The 19776-nt window shown below is 48.5% G+C and overlaps 1 protein-coding gene across 3 annotated transcripts; it reads right to left on the bottom strand.

Annotated features, from left to right (window-relative positions):
* Window positions 1-1259: 1259 nt before the first annotated feature.
* Window positions 1260-15952, bottom strand: LOC128352937 (uncharacterized). Of its 3 annotated transcripts, none has more exons than XM_053313527.1 (3): window positions 15199-15952; window positions 9037-12535; window positions 1260-2623 (listed from the first exon to the last, which is right to left on the bottom strand). In XM_053313527.1, exons 1-2 carry the CDS (start codon window positions 15599-15601, stop codon window positions 11568-11570), a joined length of 1371 nt encoding a protein of 456 aa, XP_053169502.1. In that variant the 5' UTR covers window positions 15602-15952; the 3' UTR covers window positions 1260-2623; window positions 9037-11567. The 3 variants fall into 3 exon arrangements, 2 of the variants coding, with proteins under 2 accessions (XP_053169502.1, XP_053169501.1); XR_008320720.1 differs by lacking the exon at window positions 1260-2623 and adding an exon at window positions 7595-8397 and having other exon boundaries at window positions 9037-9192; XM_053313526.1 differs by lacking the exon at window positions 1260-2623 and adding an exon at window positions 7595-8397.
* Between the last annotated feature and the right edge of the window lie 3824 nt (window positions 15953-19776).

Here is a 19776-nt window from a genome sequence, read left to right as displayed (position 1 = left end):
ACACCTTAAAAAACAAACTATCGGAACAATTAAAACCCTGAAAATCAGGTTAGCATTAAAACAATTAAAACAAATAAAAACCTTGAAAGGCCAGGCCAAACAGATGGTTTTTAAAGGACTCTTTAAGGATTCTGTGGAGGACTCCGGTCCACTTATGTTTTCTAGCTTGTTGGAATCTATCCCTTCTGTGATATACAGTGCTACTGCTCCCCACAATCCTCCTCTCCCTGTCCCTTCTGTAGAGTTTATATCCAAGAATAACAGTGTCCCACTGGTTTTTACCGTTCCACCAGGTTTCTGTTATGCTCACTATATCTGTTTTTATTAATCAATTTCATTGACTAATGAAAGGGGAGAGGGGAGAACTTAAGTTACCAACCTGGTTTTCCCCCAATTATGATTTTTGGTGGTTTTTTGTATTTTTGCTTTTTACCATCACAAAGGAGGAACATGATTTCAACAAGTGGCATCACTACTTAGCTACAAGTTAAGTCCAGCTTTTTACTTATGTAGGAAGGATAAAGTTGTTACAAATAGGGGTGTATATGAACCAAATGTTGCAGTTTGGCTCAAATTTGAATTGAATTTGAGCAGAACTGTGTGCTGCCAAAATGATTTGGTTGAACCGACTGGCAGGTCTGGTCCATTTGACTGAACTGGTTCGAGTGGCTAATATACTTGTAAAGGGGAATCTGGTGAGGATCCCCCTTTACAAGTACAGGGGTGACCCTGGCAATGGCAAGTAAGTAGGGATCTGCACAGAACTGGCTGACCTGGTTTGGTTCGAGTCTGGACTGGATTCAAACCTGACTAGACCAGTTTGGTCTGGTACCTCCTCGAACCCCCCCGGTTCAATTCAGTCTGGGTGTTGTTTTTTTTGCGATTTTTTAAAAAAGTTTTTTTAACCTTATTGTTCCTCGAGGCGGGGGTGGGTGGTTCTGTGGAGGTTCCCCCCACTCTGGCCTCCATAATCACCCCCTCTGGCCAGTTTGCTCGGTTCTTTGGCCTGTTCGGCCCTGCAGAGCTTGGCGGGACAGCCATTTTGGACACCACTGTGCATGCGCAAATGGCCTCTGTGATGAGGGCAGCAAGGGAGGTAGTTTGCGCATGCACAGTGGCATCCAAAATGGCCACTGCGCTAAACTATGGAGACCCGTAGTTCCGCCCAGTGGACATTTTGGACACTGCTGCACATGCACAAGTGACCTCTGCGAGACCCTGGCTCATGCCAGGCCTCCCTCGCTGCCCTCACCCGGCCACTCGTTCCTTGCTAAACCAGTTCGCCAAAACTGGGCCTTGTTCGGTTTGATCGCAAACTGAAGCACCCCCGGTGCGGTTCATGATCGAACCTCTGAACTGTCCTGATTCGAGGTGAACCGGTTCAGCAACACCATTTGTGCACACCCCCTAGCTACAAACTTTCCCTTTTTGAATAGGCACCTTATGCTTTCTTCTTTGACACAGTTTGGATCTATAGTTTGTATTTACCTTTTACTGTAAAATATATTTGTATACATGTTTAGTTAGCCAATTACTTTATCATTGATTCTTTGAAATGATACCTAATGGCAACCCATAATCAAAACTACCACCAAAATTTGTTTTATATTGTATATTCTATTTTCTAATCTTGTTCTGAAATTATAGTTGAAAGACTGTTCTCATACTAAAAAATGCCACTTTGTTATGGCTTTAATTCTTTCAGTTTTAACAGTATTCTGATAAGACTGCTTCTTTGTCTAGTGTCTCAGTGTGACTTGGCTAAAGTTTTCTAATGGCCTTTTTTGGGGGAAGATTGGATGTGTTGATACAGCCACTGGGATTTGGTTTGCTAAACTGGCCGTGGTGGATGTTTTTGTGTGATCATTACTATAAAAGGGTCCAAGACAAAATTAAGTTCTCAGATTAAATCTCAATACACCATTTTGATTAGGTTGATTGTAGATATAGCTTTCAATAGAAATGGACAAAGATTTTGAAAATATATATTTTTAAATAGCAGCATTGAAAAAACTAAAATATACATGAAGGTTTGTTTCCCCCTGGGAAATAAATTATGTGCCCATTTTCCCTGCCCCACCTTTAGTTCTAGCTAACAAGAATAAAGCACTTAACCTTTTATTTACTCCTGTGCTTTGGTGATATCCTTTTAATATTACACCTTTTTACTGGTGTTTTGTAATGTAAAGAAACAAACAGAAATAGAACCACATGCTCACAGTGCATAATTTTTGGAGAAACAGGAGCAGTTTGAAAAGTACATTTCACACTAGCTTTGGGATTAGTGTCAAAGAGCTGCTCGTTTGCTTTAGTTCATGAACGCCATTTATAGTCTAAATTATAAATAACCTGACGTTAGCACATTCCATTAATAAATCAGCACTAGAATGTTATTTTTGCATAGGAAATAGAAATAGACATGTTAGAAAGAAGTCTGAAAGTATGATAGATCACGTTTCTTTCACCTGATTTTCCTTTCAGCTCTTGTTGAATTAATCTTTTGCTTTCCCTTTTTTCCATCAAGGACTTTGCTTTTAGAAATAGGTATAATGATGTCACTGTACTACTGTCACTCAAGAGCTCTTGTGTGAAGATCATTCTTCATTTTCTAAGTTGGTGTCTGCTAAGGTTCAGAGATATAAAAAATAAGATCCAGTGGGAAATAAGCTGGGAAAACACTGGTTCTCATGATGTTTAATTGATTTTGCAGAATATGAAACACAAAGGAAATGATACAACATTCTAATTTATAGTTAGACGAACTACTGATCAAAATATTGGATGCAAGATGTTAAAAAAATAACTCATTTCAGGTTTTGGATACACACACACACACACACACACACACACACACACACACACACACCTCTCATAGGAACATAGGAAGCTGCCATATACTGAGTCAGACCATAGGTCCATCTCGCTCAGTATTGTCTACACAGACTGGCAGTGGCTTCTCCAAGCTTGCAGGCAGGAATCTCTCTCAGCCCTATCTTGGAGATGCCAGGGAGGGAACTTGGAACCTAGCTGCTCTTCCCAGAGCAGCTCCATCCCCTAAGGGGAATATCTTACAGTGCTCACACTTCTAGTCTCCCTTCCTCTCTCTTCAAGACCAGCTCTCTTCCTCATTGAAGCTATTCCAAGGGACTCCCCTGGCAACACACCCTGCCAAATATTTTTCAAAAAATACAGCCACAAATATCCAAGATTGCTTTCAATAGTCACCTGGAGACTTATGCCAACTACTAGAGGCTGCAGTCCAAACCTGGAGGGCTGGCAACCCTTTCACATGCACACTAGCAACCCATGACATTTTGTCCAGACATTTTTGTCCGGCCCAAACATTCTGCCTGAAACAGAGCACCAAAAGGCGCCCCCACCTGCCTTCTCTTTTTTCTCTTTTAAAAACTATTACATCTTCTTTTCCGCCAGATCCCTAAGTTCTTTCAAATATCTCCCCAGCGAGGTCATTCACACAATCAAAAACTGTGTTCTATCCAGGTTTGGGAGCTGTGTCTCCTCCCAATTTTTGGTTGTGTGGAAGCAAGGAAAGAGCTAAAGCTACACATGTTTTCCTCCTATCTTGCTTCCACACAATCTCTTTTCTTTTTCTATGGAAGGACAAATCTAGAGTGGAGGTTGGCTGCCACATGTCACATCACTGCTGTAAACTGACCCTCTGAAGCACGTGCTATCTGAAGTGACCCATTTCACCCTGTTTTTTATCCTGGTAGGTGCAGTCTGGTATGCACACACATTCATACATGCACCCCCTCTTTCTTTTGTGTGTCCTGAATCTTCTTTCAATAGGAATGTAAGAACATAGGAAGCTGCCTTATACTGAGTCAGACTATTGGTCTGTTTAGCTCAGTATTGTCTACATAGACTGGCAGCAGCTTGTTTAAGGTTGCAGGCAGGAGTCTCTCTCCGCCTGATCTTGGAGATGCGAGGGAGGGAACTTGGACCCTTCTGTATGCAAGCATGCAGGTGCTCTGCCCAGAGCAGCCCCACCCCTAAGGAGAATATTTTACATTGTTCACACACGTAGAGCCTATTCTCACAACACGAGCTGCCTGGGTTACCTCAGGCAGCTCATGTCATCTGGAGCACCAGGAGCCCTCCAGTCCCGGCTGCTCCAGACGTGCAAAGTAGTGGTGTGCGTGGTTCGGTTTGGGGGCCATATGGAACACCGCCGGACCGGTCCGGAATTCCGGCCGTCCAGCGGTTCGGAAGGGCGGGGTGTGTGTGACTTTAAGGGGGGTGGTAATACTTACCCCCCGCCGCTCTTCCCCCTCCAGCACTGGTGCATTTAAGAAGCTTCTTGGGGCGGCAGAGTTCCTCCCTGCCGCCCCTGCCCCCGTTGTTGTTCATTAATGCCTGCAATGCCGAAGAGCTGGCGGAGCGCATGTGCCCTTTGTGGCACGCGCGCTTGTCTATGCCGCGGGTGCGCGCGCCATCTCTTCAGCATTGCAGGCATTAATGAACAACAACGGGGGCAGGGGCAGCAGGGAGGAACTCTGCCGCCCCAAGAAGCTTCTTAAATGCACCAGCACCGGAGGGGGAAGAGCAGCGGGGGGGGGGTAAGTACTACCCCCCCCCCTTAAAGTCACACCCCTGCAAGTGCCAGACCACGCTGTGTCCGGACCATGCACACCACTAGTGCAAAGCCCAACTTTTCTACCTGGCTGTTTACCAAGACAGAACAAGCTAATGGTTTGTTCTACCTTGGCAGGCAATTGTGTATGTGATCGCCCCAGGGAGCTGGGCTTCCCACTGGCCCACTGCCATTTTAGGTAGTGAGCTGGGGAGGAGGACTGGCTGCACAGAGCAGAGCAGCTGCAATAGTGAACAACTGCTCTGCTGCTTCTGTGGGGCACTCTGGGATATGGGAGGACTTCCTCCTCCTGATCCCACCTCAGGAATCTGTCACCATACCAACCGTGTGGGTGCGCAGTGCAGTGGAGTCTGAGGGAGCTGCAGCACATAAAATATGTACTTATTATAGTTAAAGAAATGAAAATTGGTTTGTTATGATCGAACTTATTCATACAATAATGAAGGGATGCAGCACTCATCTTGAGTAAGGTCACTTCCTTGCTTAATATAAATAGCAGCCCCCTTACATTAAACTTCTGCACCAGTTAGCACTCACACAGGGGCGTAGAAGGTTGGAGTGGGCCCAGAGACAAGATTTTAAAATGCTCCCCCCTCACTGAAGCTCAGCTCATGAAGTAAAGAAATCTTAAATGAGACTGAATAGTGGTAACAAAAAGGGTTTTGTAAATTGTGGACAATGCAAGTCATTTAATGGTACTTGAGAAAGACATGCTGTTCTGGTAGCTCCAGGTCTTAAGACTCACATAAATTTCAAAGGATGAATACAAGTGAAGGAAGCCCAGGTGGGTGCACAGCTGGGGGTGCCAGTCATGTGACTTGCCTCTGGGGGCCTCTCCAAGGCAGTGGGCCCCCAGACAACTGTCTCCCCTTGCCCTATTATAGTTACGCCCCTGCACTCACAGGTGCATCTTGACACAAAAGCCCTATTCAGACATTATATTGTATGAGTGTACAGATGTCTGTATACTTGTACATATTTTTGTGTGAATGCTGGTATCTACATTCATTTTAAAAAACAAACCTGGGTACAGGTGACTCAAATGCATGATGTAGATGGGTGTACTACTTATACCTGTGATCAACATAACACGTGAATAACTGTACCTATGTAGAGATTTGTACCCAGCCTCATTCAGACATTAGTGAGTGCAGTGGTGCTCACAGTTACAGCTGTGAAAGTGGAGAGGAGGTCCCAACCTGCCACTGTCACTCACCCCCTCCTGCCAGTGCTTATGGTTATGGCACCATTTGTGTGAAGGGAGAAGCACCATAACCCTGATGGCTGGCGCTTCTGGGAGTAGCAACCTGGATCACCCAAGTTTGCTGCTCTTGGAAGTGCTGGCCATCATGGTTAAAATGCTTTCCCCTTCGCACAAACATTGCTGTAACCGTGAGCATTGGCAGGAGGGGTTGAGTGACAGTGGTAGGCGGGGCTTCCTCCCTGGTTTTGCAGCTGTAATTGTGAGCACCACTATACTCAGTAACGTATGGATTAGACTTATGTGTACACGGTACACAATAAAAGTATCCAGCATAATGTGTAATAGGGCTCAGTTCTTCCTTCTGGTAAGGACCACACTGCTGAAGTCTCAGGCTATTAAGCCCCTCTAAGGCTCCTCCTTACTGGTAAAGAAGGCTTGAATAGTAGGGGTGTGCACAGAACTGTCTGGCCCGGTTCAGTTCGAGGCCAAACTGGCCTCAAACGGAACCGGGCCAGTTCGGTCCGGCCCCCAGCGAAACTGCCCCCCCAGTCCTTGAACTTTAATTTTTTTTTTAAAAATTAAAAGTAAGTACCTGTAGCCCCTTCAGGGGGCTTGTTGTAGCCACGTGGGGGGGGGGGTGGTCCGCAAGGGTTCCCTCTCCCCCCACCGGCTTCTCACATCACCACTGCAGCCGGGTCAAAGTAGCCTTTTTGGCCCTTTCGTGCCTGCATAAAGGCAAGCGGCTACCATTTTGGCTGCGGTGCATGCGCAAATGCACTCTGCGAGGCCATAGGCCATGCCTGGCCTTGCAGAGGGCATTTGTGCATGTGCCGTGGCAGCCAAAATGGCAGCCAATCACCTTTATGGAGGCCTGAAAGGGCCAAAAAGGCTACACTGACCTGGCCACGGCGGTGATGAAGGAGGCCGGTGGTGGGAGAAGGAACCCTCCATGGCTACAAGCAGCCCCCGAAGGGGCTACAGGTACTTACTTTTAATTTTTTTTTAAAAGTTCACGGACCTGCCGGACTGGACCAGCGGTTCAGTTCCGGTCTGGACAGAACGGGGGGTGGGCAGGTACGGTTTGGTCATGAACCCATGAACCCTCGGATTGAACCGTTGGACCGCAGACCGCCGGACCGGTTTTGCACATCCCTAATGAATAGGTCAGATAGGAAGTATATTGCTGTACCTGCTTTCAACAAACTGTACCTGCAGATACAGTAGGCTTGTACTTGTGTACACTGTACACAAATTGTATGAAGGTCAAACATGATATGTGAATAGGGTCATAGGGTCTCAATGGACTATAGTGTAATCCTCCCCAAACCCTAGCAACTCCTTGGCTATGGTAACACTGGCACAATTTTGCTCTTGGCAGGCTGCCAATAGAGGGTTGCAACATTACAATGTAACTTGCAAATCTTTGTTGAAAGCTAAATACCCAAACCTTTACATCAGAAACTTAATTATTTCTATTCTTTACCATACCCCACCTCTACAACACAGATGGCACATTTGTTTATATATTTAACTCAGATTTGTAAAACATTAACCTCAGGAACCGAAGTGTTTCTCCACAGGATCTGTAAGAGAGAAGAAGGGCAAAGGGATTCCCCCCCCCGCCCTTGCAGTAACTCTTATGAGGAAGCACATGACAGAGTTTCTAAAATATATTGGAGACTAGGATTTTCCTTTACAAGCCACAAGGGGGAAAACAAAGGCAGAATATAAAAGGACAAAACAGACGACAGCAAAAGTATGAAACAATCATTTTTCTTTAATACATCTGATCACATCTGATATCCTTACAACAACTTAGCCTTTAAAACTTTCTTAGGGACATCTGCAATGGGAGTTTCCTGTACAGCTTTAATGTTTTAGTGCTAAAAGCAAGAAGTAGACCACAAAGAAGCAGGAATAATGTGGTACAGAAAAATTCAGTCCCAGAACTTGCCACCTACATTTGCCCTAGATTATTAGTAACTATGGTGCTATCAGCATGCATCAGTAAATGCTGAACATAAACCTCCCAGGAAGAGCATAGCCAGTTCATTATAATGTCAATGCAGATTCATCTTTCAACTACACACAATAGCTTAGCTTTTTAATACTGTTAAATAGTTATGCTCTTCAATTGATTTTATGAATCAAAATTTATCTTGCTCATGAAAAAAGGACAATAGAGAAAAAAGATTGGGTACTAATTTGATCTGAAATGTTCTGTAAGACCTCCAATAGGGTCTCAAGCAGAAAACAATGAGGAGAAAGGTGGCAACAGCTCTATATGGCTGATGTTTTCTCCTGCCTCTACCAGGGAATGGTAATTTTAGGGTTGCACAAAGTCTCAACCATCTGATTAAGGTACATTTTAAAGCTTATATTTTCCAACAATTCTGTTTCAACAAGACCAAGACAGAAAAATAGGTAGCAGATGACAAATGTGTAATGCTTTCTTCATCATGACTGCACAATCCTACAGATCAAGGCCGGTTCAGAAAAGAGAACAATTATATTTAGCTTGGTACTGAAATGTTATTGATATACAGTAGCTATTTTAAAGATGCTCTTCCTGTTCTTTCTTTGATTCCATAGAGGAAAATGTTTGTGTAGTTGGCAGAGTCAAGATGACATAAAATGATAAAAAGAATGATGAATAGTAGAAAAAGTTGAATGGTATAATCAGTTAAGACTTTCTCATTGCAAATTGTAGTTGCAAATTGTGAATTTTCAAATTTTGTAGCATTACGTATGTGAGTAAATGAAGGTGGTTTTAGTATGGATAATATGGATCCCAGTGCATGTGATAAGGAAGGGGTCACATTGAGAGCATGCCCATTGTGATATTGGCAGAGGATGTCCTGATGTGCATGCTTCATTCATGGTGTGCGTGTGTGTATGTTTTGGGGGCTGTTTATCTGATTAGCCTCTCTACATGTTTAATCAGGTATTTGGAGCATGTGTGATTGGGTGATCAACTCTCCCACATGATAAACATATATAATAATAATAATAATAATAATTCAATTTCTATACCGCCCTTCCAAAAATGGCTCAGGGCGGTTTACATAGAGAAATAATAAATAAATAAGATGGAATATATGCTGGAAGTGTGGTGGGATGTCTGCGGTGGGATATGCTCTTGCCATGACATATTGCTTATCATGTGTGCTGGGTTCCATATCTTCCATACCAACCCAGCATGCTGGACCAAATGTACCTTTGATCTGATCCAGACGGACTTTTCTTATAATCTTTATTGTCCATACTGGCCTCTTGTTTCCCGCCAGGAAACCTTGCAGAACATGTAGGCAAATAGTGCTTTTTCACTGTCGTTTCTCAGCAACTGGTACTCAGAGGCCTGCTGATTCTGAACCTGGATATAAGATGTAGACAAAGATATTATTGCAGTTCTCTCAAAGGATAAACCAAGTAACTACATTTAGAGTAGGTGTTCAGTCCTAGAAGAACCCCCTGATATGACTTTGGGCATCTTGGGTTGAACTGATCTTGTTGTTGCTTCTGAGCCTGTGCAATTTGGATGTGTTCAAAATGACCTGATAGCTACCTTTTAAGATTAGTCAGCAATTGTATGTTGTCATACTACAGAGCAGGGGTGTAGCTCGGGGGTGGGGGTGTTCACCCCTCTCCCTGGTGGCCCCTAGGAGTGAGGGAGATAATGAAGAAAATATGGAAGTGTTTTGCTGGGGAGGCTCTCAGGAACTGGGGCCCCAGGTTCTTTGAACCCATCTGCTCAATTATAGCTACACCCCCTGCTACAGAGGATATTTGCTGCATTGGAAATGCAATAAATTATTTGAGAATCAGGTTGCTCATTCTACACAGAACACAGTGTTACAGTAGGCATTCAGGCATTGCCCGACACCCAAGAAGACACGAGACACAAGGTTTTGGTGTAAATCGGGCCACAATTTATTTAACTTTAGCAAGAACTTAAAGAGCAGGGATGGCTTCCCACTTGGCAGTGCGGTACTACAGGCATGCACCACCAGGGCATACCTAACCTATGACATGGGCGATACACCTTGGCTCCAGGTAACCCCAAACACTCAAAATCTGGGGTTGCCTATCCTAGCCGACCTACTGCTGGGCCCCTGACAAACATCACCCCAAGGTAGCCGTTCAGCGATTCCTTACGGCTTAGCCTGCCAGGGTAGGTCAACAAGGGCAGATATCCCTGAGCCGTGCAGTCTCAGGGATATCCCTTAGCCGTGCAGAGTTGCCCTTCTCAACCCATAGCCAAACGCTTACCCGAAGGTGTTCACCAGCCTGAAATGTCTTCCCCACCGCACTGCACCTGCCAAATTGTGACCGAAAGTAACTGCCTAACTAGGGGTGGGCAGTACAGTCAGGAGCAGGCGAAAAAAGGCGCACACTACCAGCCAATCAAGCGAACGCCCAAAAAATTCCTGCTCGGCCCCAAATGGCGACCAGCAAAAAACCCAGACTGTACTAAGGGAAGGGAGGGTGGGTGCCTGTTGAGAGCTAACTGAGCTCTCTTGGCCTCGGAGCAGGACGCAGAGCTGTAGCCCCGCCCCCTGCACGGGCCCTTTGACCAATCAGGTCAAAAGAAGCCTCGTGCTTCTAGAGGGGGCAGGCAAGAGCGCTGTGCCGCTTAGTCAAGCGGCAAACAGCGTAATTGCCCGACACCCAAGAAGACACGAGACACAAGGTTTTGGTGTAAATCGGGCCACAATTTATTTAACTTTAGCAAGAACTTAAAGAGCAGGGATGGCTTCCCACTTGGCAGTGCGGTACTACAGGCATGCACCACCAGGGCATACCTAACCTATGACATGGGCGATACACCTTGGCTCCAGGCAACCCCAAACACTCAAAATCCGCGGTTGCCTATCCTAGCCGACCTACTGCTGGGCCCCTGACAAACATCACCCCAAGGTAGCCGTTCAGCGATTCCTTACGGCTTAGCCTGCCAGGGTAGGTCAACAAGGGCAGATATCCCTGAGCCGTGCAGTCTCTAGGGAGTTGCCCTTCTCAACCCATAGCCAAACGCTTACCCGAAGGTGTTCACCAGCCTGAAATGTCTTCCCCACCGCACTGCACCTGCCACTGCGCGGGTTAGCCTAGCTTAACCCGAGCTACCCCACCAAGTGCGCAAGTAAACAGCCAATCCCTGCTCCAGATCACTCAAAAACAAACCGGTCCCGCTGGGCGAAAGATGGATACCATCCCCCCTAAACAAGCTGGGTACCGAAAAGAGGATAGTGGGATGGTCAATAGTCCCCCCCCCGATGGACACTAAGAAGCTCGAAATCTGTGCATTGACCTTCCGCCTGGCCCTTTCCACCCCATAAGGGTTGCTCGCGCCTCTCCAAACTCTGCGCTGGAGCATGGCGGACCAAAGAATGACAATGCCAGGGCACCATTCGAGAATTTGGAGAAAGTCTTTACGCAAGCAGTGGAAAATGGACAACCCTGACCTAAACCCTAAATCATTTTCTCCAATATGAAGAATCAATATGTCAGGCGGCGGATTCGCCGCCAGAAATTCCCGCAACATGGGTAGCAATTGGGCGATGACCATCCCCCTGCGACCAATCCAGGTGATGTCCGCCCATCGACCCAGGCCAAGCTGTGTTCCCGGCCGTGCCACTCGAGCCGTCCTGTGTGCCCAGAAAACAATGGAATGGCCCCAAATGAGCACCCAAACCCTCGCCGCCCGACGTGCAGGGCCTGCAAAAAGAAAGAACCGTCAGCGCCGTCACAACACTAGCGCACATACCTCTTGTAGGTGGCAGACCGCCAACGCCCGATGCGCTGGATGGTCTCGCCCGAAAGACCCAGCCAGGAGGCCGTGGAAGCAGCGCCAATGCGAAAAGAGTGGAGAGACAGCTGCGCAGTGTCAACCCCAGCTGCTCCAAGCGCTCGCCGCGCCACCGTCCAAAACTGATACTGAGAAAGGGGGAGCCCACCCTCATGTACAAATAGGCATCCGGGGGAAGAGCCTCGCAGGGCCATGTAGCTGCCCAGAGCCCGTACCGGGCAAAGGAGAGCGTCGTCAGCCATATGTAATGACACTAACTGTCCCCTGCCGCGTTGGTCAGTCTTAGAAAACCGAAGGCGCAGCTGCGCCACATCCCGCCCCATACTAACGTCCCCGAACTGAACCACTTTGAAAACAGGGCTGTGCTGACTCCTGGGGAGCAATTCACCTGCTCGAAAGGCCCCAAAGAACAAAACTAACGTGGCCGCCCGAAAGAGGGAGGCCTCATAAGATGACCGGCAAATTCCCGAGAAATGCACCACCGCACCCCGTATGGCAGTGGGAAGCAGGGGCCTGCGGATGTCAACCGCGACCGGGTGTTCCCTAGTCCAACCCTCCAACATCCTCCTCACCCTGAAATCCCCAGTGGTATCAGCCATTCCTTGGGATTTTGACTGAAAAGCTAGGGCTGCCAAATAACCCGCCATAGCCCCAGTGGACAAGCTCTTACCCTTGAGATGGACTAAAAATTGCATTAACTGTTCCACGGGGGGAGGCCAGTCCTGGCACAATCCTACCTGGGTCCTAAAATCCTGGAAGGCCCTGCACTGCCTAGTGTAAGCTGCCCGTGTGCTGGGGGCCAGAGAGGCCCAAACCGCCCTCTGCGCTTCTAGGCGCCAAGGCTCCACAGCCATGTCAGCATCTGGTCGGGGAGGCGCTCCGCCTCTGGCGCCAACTGGTGAAAGCGCTGAACCTGAAAACGAGACAGCGCGTCCGCCAGGCCGTTCTGCACCCCAGGCACATGGCAAGCCAGAAAAAGAATATTGTTAGACAGGCAGGCCAAGACGAACGCCCTGACTAGGGACATCACCCTGGAGGACTTTGAGGTCTGTCTATTGATCACTTGCACGGTGGCCTGGTTGTCGCACCAAAAACGGACCGTCTTGTCTCTGAAAAGGTCCGCCCAAAGATGCACGGCCACCACAATGGGGAAAAATTCCAGGAACGTCAAGTCCCTGGTGAGCCCATTAGTGACCCAGGCATCCGGCCACCGTTCAGCGCACCAGCGGCCGCGGAAATAGACGCCAAAGCCTAAGCCGGCGTTGGCGTCAGAGTGAACCTGAAACTCCGCTTCCAAGAGGAGCGACTCCCGCCAAAAAGAAGCTCCGTTGTAGGAGTCCAAAAAGGAGGTCCACAGGCGGAGATCAGCCCGCATGGGGGCGGTGACTCTCACCCTATGGTGACCGCGGCTAAGACCTTTAATAGCATCACAAAGGTGACGCAGGAAAGGCCGACCAGGCACAACAACCCGGCAAGCAAAATTTAGATGCCCGATGAGCTGTTGAAGCTGTTTAAGGGTGACTTTGTGCGCCCGCACACAGGAGGCCAACAAGGACCGCAAGGTGGCCAGCTTCGTTTGAGGGAGCCTGGAACAACAGGCCACAGTGTCCAGTTCGATGCCCAAGAAGGTCAACACCGAGGTGGGTCCCTCGGTCTTCTCCTGCGCCAGCGGGACACCCAAGTCCGCGCATAGCTTTTGAAAGACCTCTAAAAGGTACCTGCATTGATTGGTTCTGGGCCGGCCCACCAGGAGAAAATCATCTAGTTAATGAGCCGTGGACACAAGCCCCGCCTCCCGCCGCAGGGCCCACTCCAGCATGGAGCTAAACGCTTCAAAAGCCGCACAAGAAACTGAGCAGCCCATGGGGAGTGCCCTGTCAATGTAGAAATGCCCCTGAAAGGCGAAGCCTAGGAGATTAAAATCCTCTGGGTGAACAGGGAGGAGGCGGAATGCGGATTCGATGTCGCATTTTGCCAGCAGAGCACCCTGCCCACATGAACGGAGAACTTTGACTGCCTGGTCGAAGGATGTGTACCGAACAGAACACAGGCTGTCGGGGATTCCGTCGTTAACCGAGGAACCGTGGGGGAAGGAGAGGTGGTGAATAAGGCGGTATTCGCCTGGCGCCTTCTTGGGTACTACTCCAAGAGGCGAGATACGCAAGTCTGGCATGGGCAGCTCCCTGAACGGACCCAGAACCCGCCCCAAGGCTATTTCCTTGTTAATTTTGCGAAGCACCACCGCTTCCATCCCCTCCACGGACTTAAGATTAGAGGACATAACATAAGAGCCCCTGGTGGCGCAGTGGTAAAAACTGCCGCCCTGTAACCAGAAGGTTACAAGTTCGATCCTGACCAGGGGCTCAAGGTTGACTCAGCCTTCCATCCTTCCCAGGTCGGTAAAATGAGTACCCAGAATGTTGGGGGCAATAAGCTAAATCATTGTAAACCACTTAGAGAGCTCCGGCTATAAAGCGGTATATAAATGTAAGTGCTATTGCTAAGTGCTATAACATGAACTCTTAAACCAACGTAAGGAATGCGAAAACCAAACGTAAAACCCTGTCTCAGATACTGCGCTTGTGCTCTCAGTGGGTAGTCACGCAAAAGGCGTTCTAAGACCGGAAGCCTAACTGGGCTAGGGCCCTTTTCCAACAGTGGCACCCTGCGGGGCACCTCCACCCTTCCTGCTTCCCGCCGGCGGATCCCTTGAACCCACCCGGGAGCCCTTGACGCGCTGGCAGTGAATGCTGGCATGTTTGCCCCCGCAGAATCCGCACTCATGCTTAAATCGGCAAGGGGTCCTGTTGCAGCTACCGCTAGTATTAAATGCCCAGCATGGCAGGGTACTTTGAACACCCTGCGCAGCTGCAGGCCCTGAGGACTGCGCTGCTGGAGTTCTAGATATCAAATGACCGCTGTCAGCCCGTTCTCCCGCAATGGGCCTCGACGGAGTCATAATGAGGAGCCAGAGTTCCTGGTGCTGCCTATCCCAGGGAATAACCGGGTTGAGAGAGGCCCGTAATCGAAAGGAGCGATCATAACGCTCCCAGGCATTGTCCATGAAGTCCATGTATCCCCTATGAATGATATCCATGTACTTTACAAGGGCAGGCCCTCTAGAGGTGTGTACCTGTAGCATGACTCCCATATAGACTGTGTAGCCTGACAACCAGTTGGCCCAGTTATGCTCCACTGGCTTGCGTTTAGGTTTTGTCTCCTCTTTCTTTTGTTCCCCATCTTTCAGGGCAGGTTCCGGCTCCCGAAAGAGCAAGTGGAAGATATCCACAAATTCCCCACGCCAAATACGTTCCTTAACCGCGGGCAACAGGTGGTCACCCAGTGGCAGGGAGGTATCGCATGGCGGATAAAGAACCTGTGACCCCGAAGAATCCAAAGTGGCACCTGTGGCTGCAGGGATTGTATTACCAAGAGTAGGCGCAGTCCCCTGCCACACCTGTGTGCAGGTCCCGTAAGGGGATGGGTGGACAACTGGGGCCGGATGCCATCCATACATGCTAAATGGCTGCGCCCAGGGGGACAGCCCCCAAGGCCAGGTGTGGTGTAAGGACTCACCCGGGCCATGCTGATCTGAAGAACGCGCATCTCTTCCTCCAGACTCAGGAACGCTCTGCACACTATCTTTCTCCAAAGTTAGATCCACCGCAGGCAGAACAGGGCGTGGCTGTTGGGACTCCAATGCATCAATCCTGGACGATAGAGACTCGATTAGCTTGGCACGTTTAACCCCCCTGGTAACCCTTCGAGAACCAGAGGGAAGGCCAGAAGGACCACCCCTATCAGCCGCTGCTGCCAAGCCCTGCTTCTCCTTTTCAAGCGCTTCCAATCGCGCTATAAGGGCCCGCACAGTACCCAAGTCCCCATCATCATCTGATGAGTCTGAAACCGGCGCAGGGCGTGGGGGGGGGGGACAAACCCGCTTCCCACCCGTCTTAGCCTTGGCCTTCTTTGGGCCCATTGCAATAAACAGAAGTACCTGCTTTTAATTCTAGCAAAGTACGCGAAATTCCCACAAATACGACCCAAACCAATCCCCTGGGCCCAAAGGAGGGAATCCCTCTGTGAGGCGATGCCCCAGCACCCACAACAATTTCGCTGGGAACAGGCCTGGCTTGGAAGCTAGGAACAGGCCCACCAATGCCCCACCGTGTAGCCCTCCCCAACCTACAGCAATCTCCTACTCAAGAGGGGGGGGGAGAGAATGCTCGTCACAGGCGGGGGGGGGGGAGAGTTTCCACCCGCCGCTGCCGCCCAGGGGGAAAAGGGGGGGGCCCACCGCCCAGAGAAACCCGGCCAGGACCCGGGCTATGCAGGGGGCAACCTCAAAAATCGGCCAAAAGCCGCTCCAAACCTCGGGGGGGGGCCTTAAAAAGCCACCCCCCAGATGACCGCCGCCACCGCGGAGGTGGAAACCCGCTCCCAATCTCGCGCCGGGCCGAAATGCAGGAGCCTGAAGAGGCGTCCTGCTCCGATGCCTGTTGAGAGCGAACTGAGCTCTCTTGGCCTCGGAGCAGGACGCGGAGCTGTAGCCCCGCCCCCTGCACGGGCCCTTTGACCAATCAGGTCAAAAGAAGCCTCGTGCTTCTAGAGGGGGCCAGGCAAGAGCGCTGTGCCGCTTAGTCAAGCGGCAAACAGCGTAATTATGTTGTACAGGGTCTGTACACATGCACATATTTTTGTGCGAATGGCTTTACATACATTCAATTAAAAAGTGCATCTGGGTAGAGGCCTCATCAAATGCTGTCTATAAATGGAAGTGTACTACTGTTTGTATGTGTGAATAATGGTATGTGTATACTTACCTGTATGTGCGCACAATTTACATGGATTGTACAAGTGTTGAACATAATGTGTGAATGTAGCCTACTGATATGTGGAAAGGTGGCATCCACAAAGTAGGGCACTCTATGCAGAAATAACTCTGCTACATTAACAGGCCTATTCAGAAAGCTAAATTCTGCCTTAGCTCCCACCTCAGCTACTGTTTTGTGTCACAGAGTCAAGTTGAATACAGACGGATGAATAAGTCTCAGTTGCTTGTTTTCAGCCATTCTGAAATGACTTGTGAAATTTGCCAATTTGGTGGTTTTCCAGCTAGATTTAGTAGTTTTTGAAAAGTATGTTTTCCAGACTGCAGTACTATGCATACTTGCAGATGAGACCATCGATCAACGGTAGAGGCAGGGAAAGACTACTGCCTGAAACCTTGGAGAAGCCACTGTCAGTCGGAGCTAGATGGACCAACGGTCTGTATACATCAGCCTCCTGTGTTACTGACTCGAAGTATTCTGAGCAGACATGCATGCACAGGATTCTTCTATCAGTAAATTCTAGTTTAGTGATCAGCCAGGAATGCAGTGGATTTCTAAAGGTAGTCAGGAAGGGTTGGTTTGTTTTTAAAATTTGCAGTGAGATTGCTGAATTGGACTGAAAGCTGGGAAAGCAATGCTTATTGAGAGGCTAATTTCACAGGAAAAGGCTGCCGCTGGCCAACAGAAATCTTACACATGCACAGCTCTGTTGCAGTGAAAACAGCAATGGCCCTAATCAGACTTCATGCCATACAAGTGTACAGATGTCTGCATACATATTTTTGTGTGAATAATGTATCTGTGTTCATATTAAAAATGAACCTGGGTGCAAATTCTTCAAATACATGGTACAGATAGGAAGTTTATTGCTGTACCTGTGTACAACAGAACATATGAATAACTGTACCTGTGTACAGCAGGGTTTCTTAACCTTGGGCCCCCAGGTGTTGTTGGACTACAACTCCCAGAATCCCCAGACATGGCCTTTGTGGCTGGGGATTCTGGGAGTTGTAGTCCAACAACATCTGGGGCCCAAGGTTAAGAAACCCTGCTGTACAGAACTGTACTTGTGTATACTGTAGGGGTATGCACGGGACTGCTCTCAGTTGTTCAGTTCAAGTTTGAACTGAACTTGAACTCAACTGCCAGGTCTGCATACTGGTTCTAATGAACCAGCCAGTGGTTCAGTTTGTGTCTAGAACTGGGGTCGAACTGGGTCAAACCGGTTCAACCCTGGTTCTTGTGCCTGCAAAGGGGAATCTAGTAAAGTTTCCTCTTTACAAGCACTGAGGGAACCCTATGGGGTTGAAAAAGGGTGGGCAGGGTGACAGGTGGGCAGGAGGTTATCTTATGCACTGTGGTGGCAGTGTGGCTCCTCGGGGCTGGTGGTGACCTGGCAGTGGCTCCCCTATGTCCCACCGGCACTCCTCTATCAGTTTCTGCTGGTGGGGCCCTGGCTCGGGCCTCTATGCAAGTGCAGAGGCTAATAGAGTGACCTCTGTGCTTGCATGGAGGCCCCAAATGGGTCAGCTGATGGGGGGAAGTGCTGGCAGGGGCCTAGCGGAGTCGCTGCCAGCCTGCCACCAGCCCCGAGGAGCCATGCTGCTGCTGCTGCTGCATGTGAGGTAAGCTCCCCCCTGCCCGCCACCCTGCCCACCCTGGCAGCGACTACCCTATGCCCTGCTGGCACTTCCGCATCAGCTCCTGCCGACTGGGGTTTGGTTTGGGTCTCTGTGCAAGTGCAGAGGCTATTATAGTGACCTCTGTACTTGCTAGGCTGCTGCGGTGGCATATGAGGTAATCTCCCACCTGCCCACCAACCACCCACCCTTTTTCAACCCCCATAGGGTTCCCCCAGTGCTTGTAAAGGGGAATCCTTACTGGACCAAAAAGAAAAATAACCTTTATTCAAAATACTATATACTGTTTCAGTTGGAGGCTCTCTCTCTCTCAGTTTAAGTTACAGATTAAAAAAGAAACACTCAGTACTTTCAAGAATAATTCAAAAGAGCACTCCAGTTGATAGCTGGAGTGGTACACTTTAAAATCGTGGTTATGCAGTTACAAAGATAATTTAAAAAGCACCCCCAGTTGTAAGGAACCTTTAAAAGCACCTTTAAAGGTTACAGAGACTTTTGCAGTACCCCGGATGGATAAAGAGGGCACAGGGACAACATTCTTACATTACAAATAAAACACAATGGACCATGGTAAGGATCTGCAAAGCACTAAAATAAAGAAATCTGATGCCAGTTACCTAACACACGGTTCCCTGTCTAAACCCTTCTCAAAAGCCAAGCCCTGGCTTCTTCCCTGAACTCACCAAAACCATGGTAGAGACTTCTGGCCCCTGCAGAGTTCCTGGCTGCTGCCATGGCTTGGCCAGCCAACCTGTTGCTTCTCCTGCCTAGCTCCAACTGAGAACAAAGAACCCCTTCACTTCCTGCTGCCAGGCCCTCTAAGTCCCTAAGTCACCATGTGCTGAGTGGCTGATCCCTAGAGGTCACTGCCTGACAGACCGGACAGGGTTCCCTTCCGGTTCACTCTTTAAGGAAAAAGGAAAAGCTGTCCCTGACTGATCACAATACTTCTATACTAAAAGAGCTACACGGGCTGCCAATAAGTTTGTGGGCAAAATACAAGGTACTGGTTATAACCTATAAAGCCCTGAACAGCTTAGGCCCAGGGTATCTAAGAGAACATCTTCTTTACCATGAACCCCATCGCCCATTGAGATCATCCAGAGAGGTTCATCTGCAGTTGCCACCAGTTTGTCTGGTTCCTACACAGGGATGGACTTTCTCTATTGCCTCCCCAAGACTCTAGAATGTGCTCCCTGTTTAAATAAGAGGCTCCCCATCTCTGAAAACTTTAAAAAAGTCACTAAAGGCACATTTATTCACCCATGCTTTTTAACAAGACTTGTGGTTTTAAATTGTTTTAAGGGTTTAATTTCTTTTTTAATTTTGCTTATATTGCTGTAAATCACCCAGAGACAGAAGTTTGGGTCAGTGTACAAATATGATAGATAGATAGATAGATAGATAGAGCCCCTGGTGGCGCAGTGGTAAAACTGCTGCCCTGTAACCAGAAGGTTACAAGTTCGATCCTGACCAGGGGCTCAAGGTTGGCTCAGCCTTCCGAGGTTGGTAAAATGAGTACCCAGAATGTTGGGGGCAATATGCTAAATCATTGTAAACTGCTTAGAGAGCTTCAGCTATAGAGCGGTATATGAATGTAAGTGCTATTGCTATTGATAGATAGACAGACAAACACAAAGCACTGAAATTACTTCTGGTCCTGGGGTTATTTTTTCATTGAC

The sequence above is a fragment of the Hemicordylus capensis genome, chromosome 4 (genome assembly GCF_027244095.1).
Source record: "Hemicordylus capensis ecotype Gifberg chromosome 4, rHemCap1.1.pri, whole genome shotgun sequence".
NCBI lineage: Eukaryota > Metazoa > Chordata > Lepidosauria > Squamata > Cordylidae > Hemicordylus > Hemicordylus capensis.
The sequence above is the reverse complement of the archived record's forward strand: the minus strand, read 5'-3'. Positions and strand labels throughout refer to the sequence as shown.

What these genes read in the sequence shown, in the direction of transcription:
- LOC128352937 (XM_053313527.1), bottom strand. Translation starts at nt 15,601, where the DNA reads ATGGGCCCAAAGAAGGCCAAGGCTAAGACGGGTGGGAAGCGGGTTTGT. An exon ending in TTCAGATCAGCATGGCCCGG is followed by an intron (nt 12,536 to 15,198) that starts GTGAGTCCTTAC and finishes TCTCGTTTTCAG; the next exon opens with GTTCAGCGCTTTCACCAGTT.